The sequence below is a fragment of the Dromiciops gliroides genome, chromosome 2 (genome assembly GCF_019393635.1).
Source record: "Dromiciops gliroides isolate mDroGli1 chromosome 2, mDroGli1.pri, whole genome shotgun sequence".
NCBI classification, from domain to species: domain Eukaryota; kingdom Metazoa; phylum Chordata; class Mammalia; order Microbiotheria; family Microbiotheriidae; genus Dromiciops; species Dromiciops gliroides.
Window position 1 is genome coordinate 532,035,589 of NC_057862.1, and position 23,672 is coordinate 532,059,260.

The 23,672-nt window shown below is 37.5% G+C and overlaps 1 protein-coding gene across 1 annotated transcript in view; it reads left to right on the forward strand.

The window, feature by feature from the left end:
- Positions 1–23,672, forward strand: part of LOC122744008 (disintegrin and metalloproteinase domain-containing protein 18-like) — a 102,764-nt gene that overhangs the window by 60,247 nt on the left and 18,845 nt on the right. The window contains 4 exon segments of the mRNA XM_043989295.1: positions 2,629–2,827; positions 9,957–10,062; positions 10,959–11,148; positions 14,300–14,383. Of these exon segments, the coding sequence (XP_043845230.1) occupies positions 2,629–2,827; positions 9,957–10,062; positions 10,959–11,148; positions 14,300–14,383 (579 nt within the window).

Consider the following 23,672-nt stretch of genomic DNA (forward strand, 5'->3'; position numbering starts at 1 on the left):
ATAAGTAGCAGGGATATATCGATGAAATGAGGGTTTTTCTGAGAATGGGGGAGATATAAGCATGTTTGTTGGCAGTAGGAAAGCAACTGATAGGGAGAGATTGAAAATAAATTGGAAAGGGGCAGCTAGGTGGTGCAGTAGATAAAGCACCAGCCCTGGATTCAAGAGGACCCGAGTTCAAATCCAGCCTCAGACACTTGACACTTACTAGCTGTGTGACCCTGGGCAAGTTGCTTAACCTACATTGCCTCGCAAAAATAAATAAATAGACAAACAAACAAATAAAGAAATAAATGAATAAATGAATGAATGAATGAGAAAAGTGGAGATGACAGTGGAGGCAATCTTTTGGGAAAGAAGAGGTGGAATGGGATCACTTGTGCAAAGCAGAGGTATTTTCCTTGGTAAGGAGAAGGGTTGCCTCATTGTGTGAGATAGGGTGAAGGAGGGGAGTTGCTGAAAGCATCTGTAGGATATGAACTGAAGAGGAGGGAAGAAGAGGAAACCCTCAGAGAATCACTTTGGTAGCTGTGTAGAGAATGGATGGGGAAAAGTGAGGAGAGAGACTTTAAACAGCGACACCATTTAGAAAGCTGTTGTAATAGTCAAGGGGAGAAGAAGTGAGAGCTTGAACTAGAGTAGTGACTGTGTGGATAGAGAAAGGGGGACAAATACAATACTAGTTGTGGAGGTAGAAATGATAATAAGATTTGACAACTGATTGGATATATGAGATAAGTGAAAGTGAGGAGGTGAGGATGACACCAAGGCTATTAGCCTGAATGGCTGCCATGATGGTCATCTCTTTGACAGCAATAGGAAAGTTTGGCAGAATAGAAGGTTTGAGAGAAAGATAATGAGTTCTTTTTTGTATATATTGATAAATGCCTAAGAGGTACTTGGTGATTGTGGTTTTTAGCTTAGCGGAGAGAGTGGGATTGAAAAGAGATTTGAGAATCATATGCATAGAGATAATTGAACACATGGGAGCTGAGGATATCACCAAGTTCGATATTATAAGGAGAAAGGAGAAGTAGTGGTCCCTTTGTCAGGAGCTGGCAACATGTATTTATTTTAGTTTTTTCTTAGATTTCTTGATGATTGTTTGGTCAGTAGTGCTCATTGTTTGGTCCTGCTGGAGTAGTGCTATCTGAGCTATTCAACTTGCACTCACTTTCCCATCTTGAGGAGCATCCCTTTCACTGCTTTTTGAAGCAATGGATTGTTGTTGATAAATTTTTTCAGGTTCTCTAAATCTTGAAGTTTATCTTTTAAGTCTTCACTTGAAAAGGCAGTTCAATTGTTCTTGAGGTGATAGCTCTTATTTCTTTTTATTATACCCTTTTGTTAATGACTCTTTCCCAACACAAAGTTTCTGGGTACACAGTAGGGCACTTCTTGGGTCATTACTCCCAGCAACATGACAGAACTTCAGTCCCTTACAAGCATAGAAGGATCACCAGATTCAAAACATTAAGTTTATTTAAAGATTAAGGGAAACAAACAGAATTCATACTACAGCTCATAGGAAATAACAGCACTCACTACTGAGCAATTCTTCCAGAAATCCGTATAGTTTCCATTCTTTACAGTACTACCCAGGGTAGGGCTTTAGTAAGAAAAACTCAAAGCTTATTATGACGGCCTTTGTCCATGGCTCATCTGGATAACTATGTGTCATGGTTTCTTTTACAGTTTATACCTCCTAAGTTTTGAGTGTAGGTGACTGAAAGAAAGGTGTGGTACCCTCAACAATGATAGAGAAGTTAGGAAAAGAGGGCTTTGGGAGAAAGAGAATGAATTCACTTTTGGGATGGAACATTCAATTTGAATATCCACTGGGCTATTGGAGCTGTGATATTGTAGATCAGCGGAGTCATTAGGGCTTGAAAAATAGATTTGAGAAACATCAGCATAGAAATTATATGAAATCCATGGGAGCTTATGAGATTGCCTAGTGAAATAATATAGAATAATAATATAGAAGAGAAGAGGAACCATGGTTGGTGGACATTTTCTAGATGAAAATCCAGCAAAAGTGACTGAAAAGTGTTCACAGAGATAGGAGAACCAGCAGAAAATAGTGTCAGGAAAACTCAAGAGAGTATCAAGGAGAAGAGGGTGCTCCTGGACAGCACCAAAAGGCCACCTTATTTCCTTTCTTCTTGTCTAAGGCAGGGCTTCTTAAACTTCTCCCACTTGTGACCCCTTTTTGCCTGAGAAATTGTCATGTGAAATTTTTATTTTTTTAGGTATATAGGTATATGAAATAGGTATACATAGCCTTTTAGTGTTGCCAGATTTTTTGCGACCCCCACATTGAGTTATGTGATTCCATATAGGGTTGTGACCCAGAGTTTAAGAAGTTTTGGTCTAAGGCTCTTTGTACTGCAGCACACTTGGTTTCTTTAGAGATTTGGTTTAGTTACAGAATTTGAAGTGACAGGTTCCCTCAGAACAGCAAATTGAAAAGATATGAAATAAAAGATAAACTGGTTTCATCACAAGCTGACAAAAGAAATGAAGGTGATTTTATTAGTTTCACTTGAATAACAGTTAAAAGATATTTTTAACCAGTACAGTATCACTGCTACAATACCAATTTCTTGTTTTCCTTTTTCCTGCTAGTTTTACAGGAGAGGTAGACTATGTAGGCCTAAAGCAAATGAAGAATGTGATTTTTCTGATTATTGTAACGGAACATCTCACGAATGTGTACCTGATACTTTTGTACAGAATGGTCAAAGTTGCCGTAAGAATACTGCCTTTTGTGTTAATGGAATATGTGCTAACATAAACGACCAGTGTATGGAAATATTTGGATCAGGTAATATAGTTTTCTACTAAATTCAGATTCCTCTGAAGCCTGTATTCAGCACCATTTGACTCTAGAAAAAGAGTGACTTTAACCTTTTGAAGAAAAATAGAATTTAGTAGGTTGAATGACTGAAAAAGCTTATATTAAGCACTATGTGTCAAGCAAAGACATCCCTGTTTTTTGAGGAACTTACATTCTTTTTTTTTTTTTTTTTGGTGGGGCAATGAGGGTTAAGTGACTTGCCCAGGGTCACACAGCTAGTGTCAAGTGTCTTGAGCTCAAGTCATTTTTTTTTTTTATAATTTTATTTTTTTAGTGAGGCAGTTGGGGTTAAGTGACCTGCCCAGGGTCACACAGCTAGTAAGTGTTAAGTGTCTGAGGCCAGCTTTGAACGCAGGTACTCCTGAATCCAGGGCCATTGCTCTATCCACTGCGCCACCTAGCTGCCTTGAACTTACATTCTTATAAGGGGAGACAATGCACTTAGGGGAAGGGTAACCAAAGAAGGGGCACTTGATTCACAATGTTAAGTTTTGTCATAGGATTGTGTATAGAGTTTTGGCGGAGTAGATTTATAACACTCCTAATAAGGACAGAGCTGATTTGATCATGGCTCCACAATTGGTGGGGTGGGGGGAATGGGGTGGGTATAGAAGGGATAGGAGGGTACATGTTTAACAACAAGGTGGCTGTCTGGGATATAGAAAAGATGACTGGGTAGTAGAGAATAAAGTGAAACTTGGCTGTGGCCTACCAAAAATACTGGGCCAAGTGAGAGTCAATAATCAGAAAGGGGACCCAGGGGAGAAATTCCAGCTATATTAAGGGTCAGAACCTCCAGGGTATGGTTTTTGGTTTCAACAACAAGACTGTTAAGAAGATGGCCAGGGAATAGAGAATGAAGTGAAGTATGACTGTGGTCTACCTGATGTAGAGGACCAGGTGAGGTCCTCACTAATCAGGTCACCTGGGCCAAACAGTGCAATTTTGGGAGCTTTCAAGCCTCCAGGGAATGAGTTCTTGTCTGAGTGGCAAGGCTGCTGGTGAAGTTGTGAAGAAGATAGTCAAGAAGCAGGGAGGGAAGTGAAACCTTTGTGGTGCCTGCCTAAAATAGTGGACCAAAGCATGGTTTGAAGGCTGGGTAGGTTGTTTCATTAGGGAACAAAGAATCTGGCAGGTCATCTAGATTCCACACTTCAGTGAGTAGAAAGTGACTTGGGAATATTGAGAAGAAAAAATGGATATGATTTGCCTCCTGGTGGCAAAAAACGTTGGGAAACTCATGAGTGCAAATCGTCATCGTTACCAGTGGCATAGCAATATTCCTTGTCCTTTTTGTCTCTCCATTGCTCTTTTGTAATTCCTTTTTCTCTTTAAAGTTGGTCCTGTTGTCCAGTTTATCCTGATTTCACCAGTAATAACTTACATTTGTTTACCATTTTGTGGTTTACAAAGTGTTTTCAGGTCACTCTTTCTTTCTGTCTTCTCTGTGGCACATTAGTTATCCCCTTATTGTACTTGCTACTTTCTTTTAATTTAGAATAAGACGGGAAGGATAGTAAATGCTCTCTAGAATATATTCACAAAATTTTAGAGCTGGAAGAAAACTTAGGTTTCAGTTCAATTAAAGTTAACAAGTATTTATTAGAAATCATCTAGTTTCATTTTTGATACCTTAGAGGTCACCTACTCCAAACCTTCTTAAACTGTGGGTTGCAACCCCACATGGGGTCGCATAACTTAATATGGGGGTCATGAAAATTTGGAAACAGTAAAAGGTTATGTATACCTATTTTATATGCCTGTATACCTGGGGTTGCATAAAAATTTCTTGGGCAAAAAGGGGTCACATGTGGAAAAAGTTTAAAAAGCACTGATCTAATCTAACCCCATCTTTTTTTTTTTTTTTTGCGGGGCAGTGAGGGTTAAGTGACTTGCCCAGGGTCATACAACTAGTATGTGTCAAGTGTCTGAGGCCGGATTTGAACTCAGGTCCTCCTGGATCCAGAGCCGGTGCTTTATCCACTGCTCCACCTAGCTACCTCCCAACCCCATCATTTTACAAAGGAAGATCCTGAGTGCTGGAAAGGGAAAGTAATGTGTTAAAAAATAACTTGTTGATTCATTGATTACTAGTTATTTGATTGATTGCTTGTACAACGTGGGTGTATGGGGCTTAATCCATGAATGCATATAAGAGAACAATAGGCATGTGTTCAGAATTATTAAAAAATTACTATACACAAAATTAATTAATAAGCATTTATTAAGTAACTGTTATAAACTGGACATTGTGCTAGGTGCTGAGGATGCAGGTACATTGAATGAAAGAATTATTTGAAAGGTGGGAGGAAACAGATACATGGTTATGTATATAGAGAATAAATACAAACAAACTCTAAATAGTTACAAGGAAGCTGAAGAGGGCACTAGCAGATCAGAAGGCATTTTATAAATCAGCAATGTCAAACTTACAGTCAAAATAGGGTAAAGTAAAGCTAAGATTTTGAATGAGAGTGGCAGTTCCTTTTTATAGTTTTTGGGGAGTACAGAAATGAACAGGATTTCGTCAGTAGGAAACATGAATAGTGAAATTACTGTGATTGGTTACAGGGCTGAGGTGTGGGGGACAGTATGATAGGTTGGAAATTAGAAATGAGAGGTTAGCAACAAAACCCCCTCCTTCTCTCCTGTGACTAAGAAATGTTCATTGTTTGAGTCCACCTGTAAGGTTAGAGATAGTGGACTTGACTTTTTTGTATAGAAAACCAGACATCCCTGAAGGATAGCTTGGTGATGTAAAGATACTAGACCAGATTCCCTGGTATTCACCTACATCTCTCAAGGATAATAGAATTCCTTGAGACAAGAATAAAACAGGGATTAGCAGGAGAACTGGATTTCTAAACAGCTCGTTGCATGCCAGCTGAATTACTGAAATAAGTTCACAGACAAAAAACCATGACTTAGGCAGTAACAAGATAAAATCAATTAATTGTAAATAGGATCAATTTTAAAGAAGACACAGAATCACTCTGATCATTTCAAAACATAGAAATGGATCCCTGTGTGCTTCATATTGATGTAGAAAATAGCAAATTAACATCATCTATTTCATAAAGTATTTTTATTTATTTTGTACGTTTCTCCTATTTCCACTGATTTTATGAGCCTGCCTCTCTAAATTGCCAAAGGTCTGTTCTTGCCACTTTTCCTGCAGGTTTTTTTCTTTCCCTAACCACCTTTTCTCAGGAGGAAAAGTTTTTTGAGACAATTTTAGGCTACAATTTCATAAGATCATGTTAATGCTTTGTTTTTGTGGATATTTCTATTTTTATTTTTGTTTTAGTAAAGCAAATTTAAAATTACAGTATGGGGACTAAAAATACCAAACTCTACTACATAATACAGGGGTCTCCCTGTGAGATTAAAATTGGATATTAGATCATAAATCTCCCCTACTTAACCTTTCCCTTAATTTATCTCCCAGACTAGTAAATGGAAGAAGCTTCTGGTTTTCTAGATAGAGCCTTTATTGTATGGTAGTCACAAGGTGATGTTGATTAGAAGGATAGGAAAATAGAAATACAATACAAATCTTAAGTCTAGGCTTAGTCTATATTCTGTATAAAACTCACCAAAACCGAAGGCCACTTTTGGGGAGAGAGACCGAGTCAAGCGCGTGCTATTAACCGAGAGCCGGGCCAAGTCAAACTCCAGTCCGCGTCTGTCTGTGCAGCGCAGCCAGGAAAAAAGCAGAAAAAAGCCCCACTTCCGTTCTCTCCTTGCCTTTTCAGCTCGCACCCCGGAAGTCGAGTGCATAGCAGGCAGTCTGACATGCGCAGCAGGCGCACAGGCGTGCATAGCTCATGCCATTGGTCTCCTCCCAGAAAGGGTGGTCCTTAAAGAAAACCTGGCGTCTTTCAGTTATCCTAACCGACTGTTAAAAAAACTTTCATATTTTTTTTTACCACATCCCCTAGAAAGGATACTCACAGCATGGGATTTGTTTAAGCTACCGATTCAGCCAGGCATGGAAAAAAGAAAGCTTATTGAACTGTGTTTTAGGTGGCATAAAGAATATTTTTGCTTATTAGAAGACCAGTTGCCAAAGTCCGAAATTTTTGATCCCCAAACATTGAGAGATTTGCAATTAATTCTGTACCTTAAGTCCCCCAAAGATTTAACTTTTTGGGAACTCTAGAGTAGAGTGAGCAAGGACCTCACACAGGAGGAGATGCCAACCAAAGAAGAAAACTCACTTTTCAAGGAGACAGAAAAGCCCCAAATTCTTCCCCCTTCAAGAGATCCTCATCTGTGATTTTAATCTTGTTCTCAAGTACTTTGGGAGTTTTGTGAGCTGCAAATGGCCAGGAAAGCTCTAAGTTTGACCACTCTGATACAGGTGGTAGTGCTTGAGCTGCATCTTTAAAGAAGAGAAGGATTCTATGAGGTAGAGGTGAAGAGAGAGTACATTTCAGGCACAGGAATAGGCAGTGCAAAGGTATAGGAAATGGGAGATGGAATAATTTGTGTTAGCAACAGAGAGAAGACAAATTTGGTTGGATTATAGAGTTCTGGAAGGGGAGTAATAGAGAATTAGGGCCAGGTTGTAAAAGGTTTTAAAAACTTAAGTAGGGATGTTTTTATTTTATCCTATAAGTAATATGAAGCCATAGGAGTTTATTGTGTCAATGAGAAACATGGTAAAATGTGTGTAAGGAAAATCACTTTTGGCAGTAATATGTAGGATGGAGTAGTTTGGAGAGTCTTGAGGCAGGTAGGATATTTGGGAGATTTCTTGCAATAATTTAAGGCAACTGGTAATGAGAGCCTAAGGTGGTAGCTGTGTGAGTGGAGAGAAGGGATCATATTGAAGAGACGCTATGGAAATAAAAATGGCAAGATTTGACAACTGATTGGATATGTAGGATAAGGGAGAGTGAGGAGTAAAGGATAATGCTAAAATTATAAACCTGGGAGCCTGGGAAAATGGTAGTTTTTCAGCAAAAATAGAGAAGTTTGGAAGAAGGATGAATTTTGTTAGGGTGGGGGAACCTAATGAGTTTGATTTTGGATGTGTTATATTTGAAATGTCTTGGGGGACATTGGTGATATGGAATTGACGCTCAGGAGAGAGATGTGCTGAATATATGGACCTGTGAGTCATGGGCATAGTGAATCTCATAGGAGCTGATGAGAGCCCTGAGAGAAAGTGTAGGAGAGAGGAGAAGAGAGCTCAGGACACCAGGCTTGAGAATACCCAGAGTTAAAGGGCGAACTAGGAACAGGAGAGATCAGGAGGAGGAAAATAAGGTTAGTATCATAAAAACTCAGAAGAAAGATTATCCAGTAGCAGAGGATGGCCAGTAGTGTCAGATATAGTAGATAGGTCAAGAAGGATGAGAACTAAGAAAACATCCTCACATTTAGCAACTAAGAGATTATTGGTAGCTACCATTTTTCAAGGCTCCCAGGTTTATAATTATAGCAATTTAGATGAGAGCCATTTTAGATGAGCTCGAATATAAAGTTTTGAAAAATGGGTGAAAGAGGCAATGACTATAGATAGCTTTTTCTAGGAATCTGGCTTAGCAAAGGAAGGGCACTGGGACAGCTAGGTGGCACAGTGGATAAAGCACTGGCCCTGGATTCAGGAGGGCCTGAGTTCAAATCTGGCCTCTGACACTTGACACTTACTAGCTGTGTGACCCTTAGCAAGTCACTTAACCCTCATTTCCCAGCAAAAAACCCCAAACAACCCCCCCCCCAAAAAAAAAAGAAAAAAGAAAAGGAAGGGCATTTTAGATTATAGCTTGAAGGGATGGTACCATCATATGCAGATTTTTGAGACTTGGACATACTTGAAAGCAGAAAGGAAGGAACCAGTAGAGAGTTTGAAGGGGGAGCCAGGGAGACTTTGAAGTTTAAAAATAGAGAAGATGATTGTGGGGGCAAAGATGAGAGGGGAGAACAAGAGCATATGTAGAGAGGTTAGCCATGGTAAGGAGAATCACCACCTCATGGTCAGAGACTACCCAGTCTCGTTATCACCAATTGCCTATAGGACAATGTTCTATAGTTATCTTAAATTCAATGTGTCTGAAATGTCTCATCTTTTCCCCAAAATAAACCTTCTGTCTGTTTTTTCCTGTTTCTATCAGTGGCACCCCCATCCTTCTAGTCACAAAGTTGAAGTCTTCCTTACCTCTTCTTTCTTCTTCACTCAATATTAAATTGTCAAATCTTGTTTATTCTAACTCTACAATATATCTCTCATATGTTCCCTTCTCTCCATTCATATTACTACCACCACCACTCTAATTTGGGCCTTCATCAAATCCTACTTGAACTATTGCAGTAACTATCTAATTGGTGTCCTTGCCTCAAATAATTTTCCTCTCCAATCCATCTTCCACATAGTTGCCCAAGTGATATGTCTAAAGTGTACAGGTCTGAACACATTACTTACTTATTCAAAAAGCTCCAGCGACATCTCTAGGATAAAATACAAAGTTCTTGGTTAAAGCCTTTCATAATCTATCTTCTGGTCTACCTTTCCATACTTTTTATTCATTACATATTCTACATTCCGGGCTAAATAGCCTATTTTTTGGTTCTCCTACACAGTGTTTCATTTCCCATGTCTTTGTACATGCTATCCTCCAAACCTAGAATATACTCTCCCTCATTTCTGCTTCTTAAAATCTCTAGCTGTCTAAAAAATTTGAGCATTTCTTGATCCTCTTCCTCCCCACACCTCATATTGCCCTCTGTACATGTTGTTTCCCTCCATAGAATGTAAGTTTCAAGAAGGTAGGTATTATTTCTTTTTATCTTTGTATCCCCAGGGCCTAGCAGGTGCTTAATAAATGCTTATTGATTAGCTTAAAAACAACACCACCACAATTTTCCAAAGTTCATTGGACCAGGAGTGACCTACGTTCTAGTCTCACTTCTGTTACTTTACTAAATAAGTGACTATGAATAAATTATTTAACCTCCCTAGGCCTTAGTTTCCTCATCTGTAATATTGTGTTTGGATTCAATCACCTCTAAAGTCTTTATGGATCTGTGATGTCTGTGATTAAATTGGTTTCAGAATTATAATGAGACTTAATCTGTTTATTGTTTGCAGGTTCCAAAGGTGGCTCTTTTGCGTGTTTTGAAGAAATGAATGGCAGAAATGATAGATTTGGAAACTGTGGTGTTAAAAAAAATTCATTTAATCCCTGTCCATTTGAGTAAGTCTTTAAAAAGGTAGTAGGGTACGCTGAAAAGACAGTGTTAGTGGACTTGTGTTTACGTCAGGCTCCACTTAACTCCATGATCATTGGTGTCTTTATTGACAAATGGTTTGTGAGGTTATAAGAGAATTGGTTAAACGAACTAAGAAAGTTGAACTGGGGGAACACTAAGAGGACCTGAGAGCTGTCTTCAGATATTTGAACATCTGTCATGTGCAAGTGGGATTAGATTTGTTTTACCCCAGAGGGAAGAATCAAGAACAAGGGTTGGAATTCACAAAGAGGCATATTTAGACATGATGTTAGGAAAAACTTTTTGACAACTATTACTACCCCAAAGTAAAATCAACTTTTTTGAGAAGTGGTGGGCTCTTCCTCCTTTCAGCTCTTTAGCAAAGACTGACTGGCTACTTTATTGGTAGGTTATAGTAGGGATTCTTTTTTGTGAATCCATTGGACAAAATGGCTGCTACAGCCTCTTCCAATTTTCAGTCTGTGATTCTGTGGAAATGAGGGGGTTGGGATACATGACCTTTAAAGTCCTTTCCATCTCTAATTTTGTAATCCTTTGAGAAATTCTAATTTTATTGAATAATGAGGACCATTGTCAAAAATACTAATCATATGTAGGCAAATAAACCTATGTTACACCTGGTATACTTGTTATGAACATGTTTTTTAATTCTCATTTTCTTTGGTGTAATGATCTAAATCAAACATTTTCTGTTATCAAAGGCATTCTTGTTTGGTACTGAATGCATGTTAATAAGTACCAAATGTAATTAAGCAAAGAAGCTTTTATTCAGTATATACTATGTGCCAGATATTGTCCTAGGTGTTGGACTGGATAACTATTGAAATGTTTAACGATTTTCTCTCTCTTGTGTTTGTAGTGATCTCTTGTGTGGAAAAATAGTTTGTACTTGGCCAAGGCCAACACTGTTCTTCAAAAAAGATATATCTGTGATTTATTCACGTGTTTATGATGATGTATGTGTAGCCATCGCACATAGTATTCCAGTACGACCAGGGCACCGAGATTTTACATTTGTGCATGATGGTACTCCATGTGGTCCCAACATGGTAACTAACTATTCATAGATATTATTATTCAATTTTCAGTTATTTATTATTCTAGTATCATGTGATTTATAATTAGAAAGTATAGTAGTTGGTTTTTTAGGTCTTAAGATTTTTCAGTGTTTGTACACTTCTAGCCGTGTAAACCTTTAAGAACCATGAGAAAATAGGGTCAGTGCATGTGTAAAAGGGAATCCTCAGCGTCAGGTCTCTGAATAAAGCAAATCTGTCAGTACTAAACACACTTTGCTAATCCCCATATTAACTCAGTTTTATGTGACCTTACTTGTAAATCAATCCCTCTCTCTCTGATTCACTTGGAACCAAAATTCTGACTCACCATTTTCAGGTTATGGTTAACTTTAATCTTACTGCCTTTCTCTACCATCCTTGAATTCTTTCCTTCACATATAAGATTCTCCAGCATTTAGAACTAAGATTATCTCACACTTTGGGTTTGTATTCAAGCTTTCCACTTAATTCTGTTACCCTTCTCCATGTCCCCATTCTCTCCCCACAAGTGTTGCACAGCTATACCTACTTTCAACTTGTTCCAAGTTTCCTTCATTTATTGCAGAATCTTAGAATCATAGACTTAAGAACTAGCAGGAACTTCAGAAGTCCAATTACTTCATTTTGTAGATGAGGAAACTGAGTTCCAGGAGGTGAAATCACTTGCTTTAGGTCACAGTAAGTAACAAAGCTAGAGTTAGAACCACCATCCTTCGATTCCAAATCCTTGTCAACTAGGCTCCATAAATGAGATTCTGTTCTACAGATACTACCATAGGGAGGAGAATGTCACCCTGCAGAACCTCATAGTGATGTTGAAAGAGGAGCTCACACACCCTTTCAAAATGCAGAGAATGTCATGGAACATCTTGAATATCTGCAGAGTGTTGTTGCTCATGCCGGGTTGTTTCTGGATTTCCAACTTAGAGGTTTTTTCCATGAATTGAGTGAGAATTGACTTCCTTTTTTTCCTATATCTCATTGAATTATGATATTTTTGGCAAAAGATGGCCCTATCATGGAGATATTTGAAGAATTCTATGACTTGTACAGTTTCGACAAGCTTCTTTAGGCCAATAACACCAGATGGCATATAAAGTGTCACTGTCAAGGCAGAGAATCTATAATAGACAATTCCAGTGCTTTCTATGCCCTAAGCTAGGATCTGATATAATAGGCTGTACTATTAGACCAATTTTTTTTTAAAGGACCAATGAACCCTAGCCCTAAAAAACTTTTTCTGAACTGGTCCAGCAGGGTTTCACCCCATTAACACAAGGCACAGGGCCCGTGTTTGTACTATGACCAGTCTAGCTAGTACTTGTCTGATCTTGTTATTCATCCTTCATTCTTGAAGAGGACCAGGAGGGTGATGTCTTGACTTGCAAGTGAATTAGATTTAGGTGAGGCAGAGCTGTGCAGTCATCAGCCTCACTCTCTCCTCCAGAGTCACTGGAGTCCAGTGGTAAGATGTATGTCAAGAGAGAACTGGCAGTGGTCCCAGATGCAAGGGGAGACCCTGGCCTTTTTAAGCTTAAGGTCTTTCCCAGGTCTCAGTTTGTCTGAGGCAATGTCCATTCAATAATTAAAGACTGGGTCAGAATTTTGCCTCAGTTTTACAATTATTATCTCATTTGATCTTCACATTAAACATGGGAGATAAGTGCTATCATATCCATTTTATAAAGGAGGAAACTGTGGCAAACAGCAGCTAAGTGACTTGCTCAGGGTCATAGAGCTAGTAAATGTCTGAGGCTAGATTTGAAATCAGGTCTTCCAAACTCCAGGCCTGGTGCCACTGAGGCACCTTGCTACCCACTAGTAAAAGGTTATGATACCTAAACACATAATTATAATAGAATCTTTATGTGAATGAAATGTCTTTCAAGTGTCACTAGTATCTTTTATTCTTCCCTTCCCTTCCCTTCCCTTCCCCCTGCCCTCCTGTCCCCTCAAGTCTCTTCCTTTCCTGTCCCCTCTCCTTCCCTTCCCTTTATATTCCCTCTATAAGCTTCCATGACCTCTTCCTCTTAATCATAAACTGTCAACAAGAGGTAAATAGCATTTCATGGTAAGAGGATCTCTGGCAGAGTGAACTTCCTTGTAGTTTCCTACTTCTTGAGACTTGTTAGACACCTGTTTGTGGCAGTTAGTCTTAAACTTACTCATCAGCCAGGTATCCCAGATGAAAAGTCTTGATATGTTCAGAGGCCTCTGGAAGTAATGGATCTTTCCTTGGACTAGCAAGAATGAATGTTATTTAGCTATGAGTTATATTTTTGTTAATAGAAACTTTGGTCTAGGCCAGTAGCCTATGAAATATAGCTCAAGAGTGAGTAGACCAATAGGAGTGTCTTCAGTATTTTCTTGTTTCTGGTGCTACTTTGAGTACACTAATGGTTGACTTTGCATAATATTTGTCTTATGTGGAACTGAGAACACATTACCTTTGACTCCTTCTGTGTTCATACCTGCCTGCCCCATATTGTTTAATGTGATCTGTTGTCTTACAGTGTTTCTATCTGCTACTGCTTGAATGTATCAATTTCTTATACAAGGTTTAGTAGTGACAATCAGGAGTTGTCTGTGGCTTATTTTCTTTTGGAGGGATGAGGAAGCAAAGTTAGCTTTACATGGCTGAATGCTAACCCTAACCCTAACCCTAATTATACAAACTGTACTCACCCATAAATTTTGATAAATTGCTTGCAGTTCTCTTTACTAAACCTTGTACCTTAATGGATATTTGATTTCTTTAGCCAACTTCAAACTGTGTCATGTTGCTTGTATTATAATTACTTCCATAAAAAATATTTCATTCATTGTTCAATTCAGCATGTTTATTCATTGTTCCATGAGAGCTTATAGAAAAAAGAACTGGAGAAATCAGGGTTAGGGATATTGACCTGATTGGCTGGTCAGGGTAGGAGAACAGGGAATGGTAGCTGCATGATTCATAAGTACAGAGGAGGAGGCAGAGACACCTAGTCAGGGAGGTTTTAATTTTATACTGGGGTTCTAGATTTTATTGGGGCAAGATTATGTCCTAATGATGTTATTATGAAATGATATTGGTTTGGATCAGAGTTATGTTGGGTATGTCTATATAGATCTTTACCATTTAATTTTTTTTTCTTTTTAGGCATGTTCACACTTTTCTTGCATAGAGGCTCGTTTTTTGTTGGAAGGACATTGTAATGCCACTGAAAAGTGTCATGGAAGAGGAGTGAGTAACAGAGAAATAGTGATTATTATTTAAAGAAACTTGCTTTGGCCAACTGCTTTTTTTTTTTTTTTTAAGTGAGGCAATTGGGGTTAAGTGACTTGCCCAGGGTCACACAGCCAGTAAGTGTTAAGTGTCTGAGGCCGGATTTGAACTCAGGTACTCCTGACTCCAGGGCTGGTGCTCTATCCACTGTGCCACCTAGCTGCCCCCTGGCCAACTGCTTTTTAAAAATCTTTTACCAAGAAGCATTTACTTCTAAGATATAATCACAAAAATACAAACTTACTCCCTCAATATGTGGGAGGGATAATTTTCCCCTTCCTCCCCCTGTCCCAAATACCACCTCAGTCTCTGAGGAACGAAAGGGAATTTAGGTTCATAGCTTAGCTCAAATTCTATGGAGTGCAGTTGTAGTTCCAAGTCCAAAAGTTCCTTTGAGTTTGAGTCTCAGGCACCCTTGCTTCTCAGGGTTTCCCTGCCAGACCAGCTGGCTGTAGAATCCTGTCAGCCATCCTGCCTCCTCCAAGTTTGCCATGGCTTGGACTCCTGGGTTTAATGGAGGACAGATACATAGAACAAACCCAAATATGCACAGATCTATTTCTTGGAGATGATTAAGAAGAGGGACGGCAGGGGAAGGAAGTTCATCTACTCCAAATGGTGGATAAAGCACTTGCCCTAGATTCAGGAGGACCTGAGTTCAAATCTGGCCTCAGACACTTGACACTTACTAGCTGTGTGACCCTTAGCAAGTCACTTAACCCTCATTTCCCATGATCTTATCAGTTTTGTTATCCTTCTTGAATAATGAGCTTCTAGTTTTGAGTATAAATTCTATAATCTTTGGATTACAATTTATCTTTTTATTCTGATTTTTAATATCTCATCTTTAATGCCTATTTTAGTTTTATTTGTTGGATTGCTAATGAAATGAATCTAGGGCAAGTGCTTTATCCACTGTGCCACTTAGCTGCCGCCAAGGATTGCTAATGTTTAAATGAATATTCAGTTCATTAGTCCTCTACTTTTCCATTATGTTCATGTATATTTTCACCTGAGAACTGCTTTAGTTGCATCTCAGAAATTTTTGTATGTTATATCATCATTATGATTTTCTTTCACATAATAATTTATTATTTCTATGGTTTGTTCTATGGCCCAATCAATGTTTTCAGTTTCATTGCTAAGTGTACAATTGGGTCTATTTATTTGTGCTACTTGACTAATTATTATTTTATTTTGCTAAGGTGTATAAGGGATGTGTTTAATATTTCTACCTTTTTGTATTTATTTTCAGTATCATTTTACCCTGATAAATAGGCAATTCTTTTAAGAGTTCCATGCTGAGAGATGTGTGTGTGTTCTTTAGCAGTTACATTTAGAAGATGCCATGAATCTTTTAGCTATAATTTTTCTGGAAATTTACTCAATTATATATTTTCCTTTTCAGAAATCTTTCTGTTAGATTTGTTCAAAACTGAGATAGGGAGATTAAAGTCTCTTGCTATTATTGTATTACTATGTATTCTTTAATTTTTTTCTTTACAAATTTAGATGCTAAGCATCTAAGCATGTGTTTTTTTCTTTTATATTTTTTTATGAGCTCATAGATTTTCCCAGTATCTTTCTTCCTTTCCTCCCAGAAAGCCATCTCATGTAACAAATAGTGTTTTTTTGGCAGCAAGCATTTATTATTAAATCATATTAAATGTTAGTAAAGAGTTGACGATATTTAAGGCAAGCCCAAAGCCCCCAGCACCATAGAGACAGAGTGCACATGGCTCCAAAGTAGAGTTCAGAAAGCCCTGCATTACCTAGATAGAGAGAGTGTGTCAACCTCCTGTGGTCTGGTCCACCCCAGGATGGCATAACAAATACTTTTTTAAGGACAAAAAGAAAAAGAAAATGAAGAGGAAAAAATTAGCACAATTGATCAATACACTGATAAAGTCTGAAAATATGTACAATGTGCAACAATTGTGGACCTCTCACCTCCATGAGGACATGAGTTAGGAGTATTCTCTCATATCTTATTTTTTTTATAGACAGCAAGGTGATATAGTGGATAGAGGACCAGGCCTGGAGTTATGAAGGCCTGGTTTAGATCTGGCTCTGGACACTTATTAACTGTGTGACCCTGAGCAAGTTGCTTAAACTCTGCCTTAGTTTTCCAATCTATAAAATGGAGATAGCAACAACAATAATAATTATGTCACCCTCTTTCCAGGTTTGTTATAAGGATCAAATAAGATAATTGTAAAACACTTAGCACAGTTCTTGGCACACAGTAAGCCCTATATAAATATCAGGTGCAGTAGTATCATTAAAAAAAAATTGGGCCATTATTGTTCAGTCATTTTTCAGTTGTGTCCAACTCTTTATGGCCCCATTTGAGGTTTTCTTGGCAGAGATTCTGGAGTAGTTTGCCATTTCCTTCTCCAGCTCATTTTATAGATGAGGAAACCGAGACAAACAGAGTTAAGTGACTTTCCCAGGGTGCCACATAGCTAGTAAGTGTCTGACGCCAGATTTGGCCAAAGTCTTCCAACTCTAGGTATAGTGTTGTATCTACTGTAGTACCTCACTGCCTCATTTACTTGAGCTTTATAATTTTGTAATGTTCACTTTTGATATGTGTGTGTTTTTTTACATTTAAATTGTTATAGTCATTGTGCATATTGTTTTCTTAGCTCTGCTTACTCTACTCAGTATCAGTTCATTTTGATCTTTCCATACTTCTCTGTATTCATCACACTCATAATTTCTGACAGCATAGTGATATTCCATTATGTTCATGCACCACAATTTGTTTAGCTATTCTCTAGTCAATGGGCATTTACTTTGTTTCCAGTTCTTTATCACAAAAGTGTAGCTATAAGTACTTTGATGTTTATGGGGAATTTATTCTTATTAATGGCTTCCTTGAGAGATAGACCCCAAGCTCTACTGGACTTCTCTCTTAATCCCTATCTCCTTGTGTACATTTGGAAAGAAGTCTCTTAATGGTATCTTTCCTGTTACTCTGTTACTGTTGTTGCCGTTGAGTGGTACATTCATTCACTTTTTTTTTTTCCATGTCTGCCATATGGAATATTTGGGAAGCAAATAATCTTTTTATTTCTGGTTTTCTTTCTAAGAATGTTTCTAATGTCTCTTCTTCAAATTCCATCTTTTTTATTTATGGCTAAGCTCAAATTTTCAGGGTAGGTCACCTTGGGCTGCAGATTGAGCTTCATTGCTCTTTGAAACACATTATTCCATCCCTTCTTACATGGTCTGTTGGGTGTTAAGCTTGTGTTTACCTTTTCTTTCCTTTTTATTTGAAGGTCTTTCTCCTGGTTGCTTGCAGAATTTTTTGTATCTCAATAGAATTATTAAATTTAACCACCTTGGAGTTTCCAGCCTTGGGTTGTTTTATATTTTTTTATTTTTTTGTTTTCCTGGAGATGATCTTTGGATTCTTTCAGTTGGCACTATGTTTTATGTGTTCAGAGGTTCTGGGCTGTTTTCTTGTATTATTTCTTGGATTAAGCTGCTTAAGTTTTTTGACTAGTTGTGTTCTTCTGGGAGATCTATAGTCCTTTGCTCTCTGTCTTCAAAACTTTAATATGTTTTGCTTGTATGGAGAGAAAGGTTCTAAAAAAATTATTATTATTGTTTTTTGCTTCTCTTTTTCCAGTTTGTCTTTCACTTCTGTTTATTTGTATTCCCAATCATGTCCTCTCTTTTGTTTCTTTGGTGATGCTTGTCACCATGGATTCGAATTTTTCTATTCTTCTAATTGTTTCAGTTGTGCTGGGGAAGTCTGCCTTCACAATTCTGAATTCTCTTTTCAACTACTCAGGAACAGCATGTTGTAGTTCTGTGTTCTTTTAAAATCCCCAGGGTGTCCATTTGTGTCATAGTATACATTTCAAACAACCCATATTTCTTATCTGAAAACTGACCTCATAATGATCAGTCAGTTATTGTTTCCATATTCCTTTGATTGTTTACAGACACTTGGCAGAGTGGGATACCTCTTTTTCTGATTTCAAAGAATTTTACCTGTTCACTTTCCCCCTTCCAACTTGGAAAGTCCCTAATCTTTCCTCCAGTTAGAAATTGTATGACCTAATGTTGTATCCTGGTTACTTGTTTTCTTTTAATTAATTGGTCTTATTTGATTGTTTTTAATACATAAAAATCTGCCTCCTCTTGTATTTGGGGTCCAATGCCAAAGCTGAGGAGGCCTGATCCTGATTTCTTAAGCATTTGACATGCATTGCTTAATAAATCAATATGCTTAGAAGCTCAAAGCTTTGTTTCCTTATTCATTTCATTTTTCACCCACCACAGCTGCACTAGGGAGTTTTGCAGGCTGCAAGTCTGATACCTTTGGGCTTGGTGCAGCCTTGCTGTTAGGGCTGTGAGGTAGGAGGTGCTAAGTGAGCTCAAGTTAGGTGTTTGTTCATGGGGTTTTTAATCTTCTTTGCTTCTATTTTGGAGAGGTTCGAGAAATTGTGGGGATTGAAAAAAATGTATGGATCTCCGTCTTGTTCGTCATGTGATCTGGAGGTTGTAGACCATAAAGTTTTATATTGATATTGGTTTATTTTCTATGGTTCTTTTCAGAATAATGCAATTTCCTTATTTTTCTCTTTTCATTTTATGAATATTTGTTTTTGCTTTGTTTGATAGCATGATTGGAATTCCTGCTCTTGTGGATTCTCTTGATGCATGGTAAATTTTATTTTGGTTCCTCATTTTTATTCTCTATAAGTCTTTGTTTTTTAGATATGCTTCTTGTATGCGACAGATTGTGAGGTTTTGTTTTCTTTTCCAATTTGGTCTTACTATGTTTTTTTTTTGATTGTGTAATCCATTAACATTTAAAGTTATGAGTTAGGTTTAATTTTCCTAAATTTTTCTCTAACATTGTTCTTTTTTCTGAATTAGGATTGTTTCTTTTCTCTTTAAAGACAGTACTATGTATTTTCTGTTATTTATGCTTAACATACTTCAAGGTAACCTTACTCTCTCAGGCTCTCTTCCTCTCACCCTCATTGGTCACTTCTTTTCCTAGTTTTTGACTTTGCTTAACTTATTAATTTTTCTTTTATCTAGTTATCTAGTTTTTCCTTCTCTTCTCTCTTTTTACATTATGCATACATATGTAAAATCATACTATACATACTTCTATTTATTATTTCTTTGTTTGGATGTGGATAGCACATTTCTTCATTGGTCCCTTGTAGTTAATTTGAATATTTATAATACTCAAAATGACTTTGTTGTTCAAAGTTGTTCTTAGAACCATTTTGCTGTTATTTTATACAATGTTCTTTTGGTTCTGTTCATTTCAGTCTTCATTATTTCATGCAAGTCTTTCCATGTGTTTGTAAAACCAACCAGCTCATCATTTCTTATAGCACAGTAATATTCTGTTAGAGTCACATAGCACTTATTTAGCCATTCCCCAATTGAAGAACATCCCTACAATCCCTCTTTTCCTTTTTCCCCTAATCACCTCAGGAAACAGACCTAATAGTGTTATTGCTGGCTCAAAGGGTATACATGGTTTTATAACTCTTTGCGCATAATTCCAGATTGCCATCCAAAATAATTGGATCAGTTCACCTTCCCATCAACTGTGAATGTGTCCCAATTTTTTCATATCCCCTCCAACATTTGTCATTTTCCCCTTCTACCATTTTAGCCAATCTGATAGGTGTAAGATGACATCTCAGTTGTTTTAATTTTAATTTCTCTAATCAGTGATTTAGAGCATTTTGTCATATGACTATATATAGTTTTGATTACTTCACTAAAAAAAACTGCCTGTTCATATCCTTTCACCACTTATCAATTGGGGGAATGACTCATATTCTTATAAACTTGACAAAGTTCTTTATATATTTGAAATTTGAGACCCTTATCTATAAAAGTCTTCTCCCAGTTTTTTTTCCCTTCTAACTTCCATTTTGCAGAATGGCACAGGGCAGTCTACCTTCATTCTCCTCCCAGTCCTTTCTGTGCCTTTTTGGATTTCAAAATCATGCAGCTGTGTTAGGAACCTTCCTCCTCTCCACCTCTTCTTTTTCTTAATCCTTTTATCCACACATCTCTTGTTTTTCAGCTTCCTTTGATATGTCGTCTTCCCCCATAGAATCTAAACTCCTTGAGGGTGTGAATGAGATTTTCCCCACCCCTTAGATGTAAGTGATTTAACTATGGTAATAATCAGGATATTAACTAAAATTGTGATTTAACATATTCAGGTATTTTTTATTAGTAGCTTAAGTCAGTAATAATAATGGATTAAGTAAGATAGATGTTAGTAGGGCTATTACACATATTACTTTAAAAAAATTTTTTTTTATTACACATATTACATTGAGATGGTTCTGCAACAACATGTAATTATCAGCTAAGTCCACAACTTTAAAAAGTCAACTATCAAGAATAGTAACTCCTGAGCTAGATAGACCAATCAGGAATAGTCACCTACTGAAGTTGGTAGGACCACATACAGAACCACATACTTCAGTTGTGGCATTATCTGTTTGTGGCTCTTCCTCACTACTTTGCTTGTTTTTTGTGACTCTTCTTTTAGATATGAACTACTCTTATTGCATTAAGTGTTTTTCCTAGTAGATATGTCCTATTTTGATTATGTTGTGTGTCTAAAATTAGTAGCCTTATAGGGCTATAAAAGTCTGAGACTGGGACTGCTTGAGGCCTTTTGGTCATAGACCTGAAGCCAGCTTTATTGTGAGACAGGCACCCTTTCTCAATAAACCTATTTCCCTATGGCTTGGAGACTTCGCTGTTTCTGTTCTTCATTGGACTGATAAATTTTCGCAACAAGGGTAAGGACTGTCTTTTGGTTTTGCTTCTATTTTTATTCCCCAACACTTAGCATAGTATCTAGAACAGATATTGTTTCCTGCTTTCCATTGAGATAAATGAAAAGCCATGAGAGTTTCTAGGTAATTAATAATCAATTTATTATTTAGGCTAGCAAATAGACAACTAATGGAAACATTGAATACCTTAAATATCTTTAGAAAAATAGCTCTTCTAAATAGGCAGAGATCAACCCTGATTGCTTAACAATAAATGATAGAATGAATATCATGATAGGTAGACTTTTTCTAATGAGGGGCTAGGATCATGTCAGCACTCTCCCAGATTATTCTGCCTCCAGCAATCTATACAAAAGAACCTGTTCTCTACCCAGTCCTAGATGAGTTGAACAATGGTGGGGTTACAGTAAGAATTCCATTTAGATAAAATGGTCTGGGTGGGATGAATTTTGGGGCAAGGTCAGAAATGTCCTTGAGAGACTGGGCTTTGAATGAGCAAGCAAAAGGAAGATCTTTGGGTCCCATATATAAAATTGGTTATTAATATAAGAATCATTTTTTCTCACCATTCTGGTGTTCAGATTTTTTGATTTATTAAGTTCTTCTGGGAGACCTATGATTCCTACCTAATTATCTTACAAATTATCCAATTTGTCTTTGAGATCAATGTTTTGTTTTATGTAGATCATATATGCTAAAACATTTTTTCCTTTCTTCTATTTCGACCTTCATTTCTATGTATTTGAATTTCTAATCAGTTCTCTATTTTGTTTCTTTGGTTAAATTTGCCACTGTAGAATTCAGTGTTCCTATTCTGCCTATTATTTATGCTGTTGGGAAGAACTTCTGGCCTGGCATTGGAAAGAATTTCTGACCTGGCTCAGTCAGGCAGGTTAACTCACCCAAAGAATTGGAGGTTCATTGTGAATCTTATAAAATAAAAAGTTTATTAGGAGAGAGGCCAGGATACAGAGCCACTATAGTGACTGTCTCCCTGAGAAGAGCTGTTCTCTTTATATGTTTACACACAAAGATATTAAAAACAACTGGGAGAGGATTGGGGGAATGCAAAGAAACTGTGAGGGGCAAAATCATTGGAAAAGGAGCAGCTGGAGTTTGAAAACACCCATCCTTATCAGTATCTCATCTTTGTTCCTATCAGACCAGGGTCTTTATGCTCAGCCATACTACATTCCTGAGGTGAGAGGCAGAGCTGTTTTTCCCTTGGAAAAGTTTAAAGATTCCTTGGGGGTTAGGGTCTTTGGGTTTCTTGGGGTCCCATGTCCCACTACAATTTATACTCAGAAGGCAACAGATTCTTTTTTTTCCCCACAATTCTTATTTCTCTCCTGAATCATTTGAAAACATACTTCTCTGGTTTCGTGTTCTCTTGGTAATCCTAAAGATCCTCTGCCCCTTTAGGTATTGATTTATTTTCCTTTGTCTTATAATATTTATTGAGATGTTTAGATTCATTTGCATGTCTCTTCTTTTAATACCTTCTTTGCTGGTTTTTCTTATCTTTAGCACTTCTAAGTGAGTTCCCTTTCTCCTGAAATCTTTGGTAATTTCAGTCTGTTGTTCCTTATATTTCCCTATAACTCAGTTTTTTTCTCCTTCCCTTTTGGTAGTGGATTCCCCAGGGCTGGACCTCAAAGCTTCCTCCCACACTGGGGCATTCACTTTTTACAAGTCTTTATCCCTTCTTGGAGGACAAAACTGTCCCTAGCTGGATGCTAGTCTTTCTTTTTTCCCTGGCTGAGCTCCCCTAAAACCCTCAGGCTAGTGCCCTGTCCTAGTTCTTTCTGTTATTAAGTTCTTTTTGTTTTTGTTTTGCGGGGCAATGAGGGTTAAGTGACTTGCCCAGCGTCACACAGCTAGTAAGTGTCAGGTGTCTGAGGCTGGATTTGAACTCAGGTCCTCCTGAATCCAGGGCTGGTGCTTTATCCACTGTGCCACCTAGCTGCCCCTATTAAGTTCTTTTGATGAGCATTTCTACTGCACAGGACATTGTTGCTCTAGGCAGACCATGATTCTGCTTTCCTGGCCCACCACCTCCTCTGCAGAAGAGGAATCGAAGGGTGATATAAGTGGTTAAGGTTGTGTTTTGTTTTTTATTGCCACAGAAAGGTGGTATTCCTCCTTAATAAGAATGAACATAATATATAGCCTTGATGGTATTAAGATAATGAATAGTCACAATATAAAGATTTACCTAATGTGGTCATACAAGTAGGCACTCAGAAGTATCTCTCCTACATAAATATACTTTGAAGGTATGGATCAAAAGAGGTGAATAATTTTGTCTTTAATAATAATTTAAATCTTTCCACCACTTTTTGATGTCCTCCTTTCTCATACTAAGACATTGCTTGATTGTGATTTTTAAAAAATTGAGGTTAATATAAAAATGTAAGAATTACTTAATTTTTCAAGAAGTA